At 43.4% G+C, this 6080-nt stretch overlaps 1 protein-coding gene across 1 annotated transcript in view; it reads left to right on the forward strand.

Moving 5' to 3' along the window:
- Positions 1-3954: 3954 nt before the first annotated feature.
- The window catches only part of fam83c (family with sequence similarity 83 member C), a 16511-nt gene continuing 14385 nt past the window's right edge, over positions 3955-6080 (forward strand). The window contains exon 1 of the mRNA XM_037679725.1: positions 3955-4682. Coding sequence (XP_037535653.1) covers positions 4176-4682 — 507 coding nt within the window. The 5' untranslated portion in view covers positions 3955-4175. The remainder of the gene's footprint in view (positions 4683-6080) is intronic.

Consider the following 6080-nt stretch of genomic DNA (forward strand, 5'->3'; position numbering starts at 1 on the left):
ACAAAGTTCTTCCTGGTGCAGGCTGCTCCTGGTCTCTGATCCAGTTTATGGTCTTCATTTACAGGACCTGGGGGGGGGACCCTGGTTTGGGAACCTTGGGGTCTTGGCCCGTGAGCTTCAGGGTGACCCAGGGAAGCCCGTACACACCTTGGGGTCTAAATGGGGTAGAGGTTGAGCAGCTGACTTGGGACCAGAAAGTCACAGGTTCAACTCCCTGCCATGCCCACATGTTGTGGTGTCCTTGAGCAAGACACCTAATCCCTAATTGCTCCCCGGGTTCTTACATATCTGCCCACTGCTCCACCTGGGTGCATCTCAGGTGTGATGGGTTAAATGCACAGAATTAATTTCATCGTTGTGTCGACATTATTCCTGGGGGCTCTGCTGTGGAAATGACCCTGGGTACAACTTCCTGTCAGACAGGAAGTAGCTGTTAGCATTGGTTAACATGGTAGCTGAGCATGGACCGCAGTTTATTTGAAAGTAATTTACATTCAGTTTAACAGATAAAACTGATTGTTTTTGTTCACATTTATTTAACAACCATAAAGTTTACTAAAAGAGCCGTGCTGCATTCAGGTACCTGCTGTGTTCAGGGCTGCAGAACAACCAGAACAAACTAAATCAGTGGCTACAACAACAGAGTTTGAACATGGACCCACAACAAAAAGAGTTCCTGTGAAAACAGGTTTAGTTTCATCTCCTACCTACAGATGAAGAATTAAGAAGAACGTGTCTGAAACAGGGCAGCACGGTGGCGCAACTGGTAGAGCTGCTGCCTCTCAGCGAACAGGTCCTTGGTTCAAACCCCGGTCCAGGGGCCTTTCTGGGTGGAGTTTGCATGTTCTCTCCGTGCATGCGTGGGTTTTCTCCGGGTGCTCCGGTTTCCTCCCACAGACCAAAAACATGCATGTTAGGCTGATTGGTAACTCTAAATTGTCCCTAGGTGTGAGTGAGAGAGTGAATGGTTGTTTGTCTTGTTTGTCTCTATGTGTCCCTGTGATGGACTTGCGACCCGTCCAGGGTGTACCCCGCCCCTCGCACAGTGATTGCTGGACATGGGCACCAGCGACCCCCGTGACCCAAAATGGAATAAACGGGTAAAGATAATAGATGGATGGATGGATGGGTGTCTGAAACATCTGAACTTGAAGAGACCACCTAAACTCTGCATGTGAGCTCATTTCACTTTGTTGACAAACGGCCGACGGAGGAAAACCTGCATCCTACTTTGTGTCTGGACGACAATAAACCACCGGAGAAGAGACGCCGGATCCTCAGAAGGATTGAAAACAGTGACGAGAACATCAGGGATGATTTCAGGTGTATGGAGGTCACAGCTTTATATATTTGTTCATCTTCAGTTTTATGATTTTCTCTGTAATGAACCCGAGCTCAGTGATGGAGGACTTTAAGACTTTTTCTGAGCTCTGTGTCTGATTTAAGGTCAATAAGAGTGTGTCCCACCTGTTTTAACAAAACACCGCCGACCTTATTACTGTGGAGACACTGGTCCACCTCAGAGCTGTTCAGCTTGTTCATCGTCGGTTCTGGTCTGCCGGAAGTCGCGCCCATAATTCAAGCATGGGGATAAGAACATACAAAGATGATAACACATAGCACTTTCTTTATTTCTTTGCAACAGAGGGTCATTACATTTCAAAAAATAAAATTAAAAAGCAAATCCTGGCCAAGTTTCATGAACCAATCTTTAAACTGATTTAATAAGAATTAAAACAAGCAGGATGTGCACGTTTGGTCCCCGTCGAGGGTTAAACGCAGCGTTTCTCCGCGTCACCGCCTCCGGTGTCATTAAATCTGGCTCTGGCCTACATTTACAGCTGGAAGGCAGAGCGCCAGCAACAGGTTTGGTTTCATCTTCAGAACCGGGCCTCATCGTGCTGCAGTTTGAGCAGTTAACCTGCCGCTCCTCTCCGCAGGCCTCGTGACCCCGACTGCATGCAAATCAGAAAAGTCTGACCCGAGCACAGAGACGTATTCAAATAAAGGCGAGCGTGAAGCTCCTGCAGCTCCAAGGTGTTTGGTTTGACCACCCGCACCTCCCTGTTGGGTAAACACTGACTCACACGTCAGCTTCACCTCTTCCCGGATGTTCTCCACAGATTAGGGACTCTTGAGCGCCGAGTCATCCCGGCAGTTTCCACTTTTATTGGTGGTAAAAGTTCAGTTTTATGATTTATCTCATCCAACCGCTCCCGCTGACACACACGAATCGAACGAGTTCATTCTGCAGCGTTTACTGTCATGGAGCCAAGAAGCAGAAGATCACGAGGCATTTTGAAGTCCACACTGAGCAACCTGATTGTCTGAGGGCAACAAGAATAATTTATGATAAGAATGACTTCCTGGAGAGAGATTCAACTCCTGGTGCCATTTCAAAGGAAACAAGTGCTTGTCTCTCAACTTGTTGGCACAAAGTTTGTTTCATTCAAACATCCGTACAGAAAAAAACACTCAATGTCTTTCAGTTTTTGTTTTGATAGAAATAAGATTCAAACAAATTTATGAAATGCAAGTTTTTTTTGTCCTGATGTGTAGAAAACCCACAAGAGCAAAGCTGCAGCTCTTTGAGTCAGCAGGTGAATTTTGCACACGTATCAACACAGAAGCTAAAATATAAAAATAACGTTCGCTCCCTGTGAAGCAGCTGTTCTTTAACAGAAGAACCTAAAGAGAAACATCACGTTTTATAACGTTTGCTTTTTGTAAGACGCCACAAACGCCCGGACCGCCTAAAAAACGATGACAAAATTTACAACGAAAATCAATTAAATTAACCCAAAGAGAGAATTAACCAGGACGACAAACATAACCTCAGAGAACAAGAAAACGTTAAACATCCTGAAACATTTGACAAATGATGTCAAATAACGTGACAGTGATGCAAAACGATCACGACAAACTCACTCAGATGTAATTATCTTCATTTGCTGCTCGAGGACGAGTTAATTCACAACGAGGTTAAAATAATTCAGTTCATGTGAGGAAAAAACTCTGAATTTAAAAATATGATCCATTTAAACTCAATTTATCCCCATGGACGGTGGAAGATCCGACAGCAGACCTCAAGTCATCTGACGGTGATTAGAGATGACCCTCAGCTACTACCACACCACATTTAGCTCATTTCCTGTACATTTCAGTGAGTTGGGAACATTTCTGAGTTTTCTGAAGTAAATTAGCCGCAAAAATACACAAAATAATCAAACAATGATTCAAAAGAGAAACAAATCAGCTGCAGAAAATATTAAAAAACAAATAAAAACAGTTAAAGTGTCACATTAAACTCGAACATGTTCAGAGGACATCGATGTGGCGGGGCTCGTTAATATTCCCAAAGGGATGTGCATCCTGACGGAACCGAAGGAGAACTGGGTCTGCAGCTGACCTGTGACCCTGCACCGCAGGGAGGTTTCCATGGCCCCCATCAGGTGAGACCAGACAAGAAAACTTTTATTTGGGGTCTCAAAGTGCTGGGTCCTGTTTCCAGAGGTCTGAGGACACCTGCTAACAGGTCCCAGATCCACAGGAAAACTTCAGTTTTATCAGATAAACTTTTTAAAAAAAAAACTTTATTGAACAAAAGAACAAATGTCAATCTCAAATTACAAAATGAAACATATAAACATGTGAAGAACCCTCTGTCGTACCTCCTGAAAGTCAACATTTGCATAAAGTTTTATCAGAGAAACTCGTCATGGTTCAAATGAAAGACAGGAAGAACACTTTCAGAGTAAAAGCACGTCCTCGCACTGCAACAACTCCAGCTGGAATGTTTTCAGATTATTTCTAGCCATGCTTGCTTTATTTTGAAACTCCCGACCGGATGCGTCTTCTGGTTGTGAGCTGGTTGCCCCTGACAACGGCAGGAGGCGGAGTGGCGCGTCTGCGCGCTGGGACCAATGAGAGGGCAGAGGAGCAACAGGTGAGCAGGAGCCCCGCTCACCTGCAACACAGCACCGAGGAGCTGGACCACATCCGGACCGGACCGGACCGTGTCAGCAGACGAACTGTCCCTTTAATGCGGAGCCGAGGAGGATTAGTTTGACGCGAGGAGGAGTTTTCACCTGCAGCCGGATTATTAATCGGATTGATCGATGTTTCCAGAAGCCGAGTAGTTTCCGGTTGTAGTTCCTTCGAGCAGAGGTCGAGTCATGATGAGCTCCGAGGGTTTGAGGCCGAGCTCCTCCGGCAGGAAGCCGCTGGGGAAGCTGGCCTCCCGGCTGGAGGAGGTGAAGAACCCGTGGCGGCAGGGCTCCGCGCTGGAGCTGAGCCACAACGAGGCGGCCCGCCTGGCCACGGACGCGCTGCTGGAGCTCGGAGAGACCGAGTACCGGCGCGTGCTGGCCGAGGAGCGCGAGCTCAACTTCCTGTCCCCGCTGGAGGTCCGCTACATCACCCAGCACGGCTCCAGCAGAACCTGCGGCTCGGACTCCGGTACCGGCACCGAGCGGGACTTCGGGGACGGGGACGCCGTGTCCGAGCTCACGTCCGGGACTTACTTCCCCATGATGTCCGACGAGGAGCCGCCGATGCTGGAGCTGGGCTGGCCCGAACCGCCCATGAGGTTCGGCCCGTCAGAGACCCAGATCTACTTCCAGAGGGACAAGACCCACAACATCAAAGACCTGATCAGGTCCATGATCAACAAGGCCAAAAAGGTGAGGTCTGGACCCGAGGTCCCCACAGAACCGGACTGGGTCTGGTTCTGGAGGAGAAACCAGAGTTCTTCAGCTCAAGAACCGTTTTTATCTGCAGGGAGCAGAAGTTTAGTTCAAATAAAGAAGTTTGTTTACAGAAGACGGAACAGCAGCTGAAACCAGCTAAAGAAGCTGAAACTGGCTAAAGAAGCTGAAACCAGCTAAAGAAGCTGAAACCGGCTAAAGAAGCTGAAACTGGCATAACAACACTGACAAAAATAAAATAGAAAGTCAGTTAAAAGTAACAAAAAAATTAAAGCAGCCGAAAGACTAGCTAAAAGTAGCAAAAGTTTCATAAAGCAGCAACATTTTTAAATATCAAAGTGTAAAAACTGCAGAAACCAAAAGTCTAGCACCTTTTCATAAAACAGCCGAAGGTGCTGATATAAGAACAGCTAAAACAGCACAGTGTTGACAACTCTGGACTAAGTTGTTTTATGATTGTAGCGTCTTTGCAAAAGTCTTAGTTTACGTAACTAAAAGTGTTCTATCATTTATTATCAGTTAAAAGTTTAGTTTTGGTCAGTTTTATCAGTTTAAAGTTGATTTTTGGTCAGTTTTATCAGTTAAATGTTGATTTTTGGTCAGTTTTATCAGTTTAAAGTTAATTTTTGGTCAGTTTTATCAGTTAAATGTTGATTTTTGGTCAGTTTTCTAAGTTAAATGTTGATTTTTGATCAGTTTTATCAGTTTAAAGTTAATTTTTGGTCAGTTTTATCAGTTAAATGTTGATTTTTGATCAGTTTTATCAGTTTAAAGTTGATTTTTGATCAGTTTTTTCAGTTAAATGTTGATTTTTGATCAGTTTTATCAGTTTAAAGTTGATTTTTGGTCAGTTTTATAAGTTAAATGTTTATTTTTGGTCAGGTTTATCAGTTTAAAGTTGATTTTTGGTCAGTTTTCTAAGTTAAAAGTTGATTTTTGGTCAGTTTTCTAAGTTAAAAGTTGATTTTTGGTCAGTTTTATCAGTTAAAAGTTGATTTTTGATCAGTTTTATCAGTTAAAAGTTGATTTTTGGTCAGTTTTATAAGTTAAAAGTTGATTTTTGGTCAGTTTTATAAGTTAAATGTTGATTTTTGATCAGTTTTATCGGTTAAATATTGATTTTTGATCAGTTTTATCAGTTTAAAGTTGATTTTTGGTCATTTTTCTAAGTTAAAAGTTGATTTTTGATCAGTTTTATCAGTTTAAAGTTGATTTTTGGTCAGTTTTATAAGTTAAATGTTTATTTTTGGTCAGGTTTATAAGTTAAAAGTTGATTTTTGGTCAGTTTTATAAGTTAAAAGTTGATTTTTGATCAGTTTTATCTTGATCAGTTTTATCAGTTAAAAGTTGATTTTTGGTCAGTTTTATCAGTTA

Source organism: Nematolebias whitei, chromosome 7 (assembly GCF_014905685.2).
Source record: "Nematolebias whitei isolate Nwh7 chromosome 7, NemWhi1, whole genome shotgun sequence".
In the NCBI taxonomy this organism is placed as follows: Eukaryota; Metazoa; Chordata; class Actinopteri; order Cyprinodontiformes; family Rivulidae; genus Nematolebias; species Nematolebias whitei.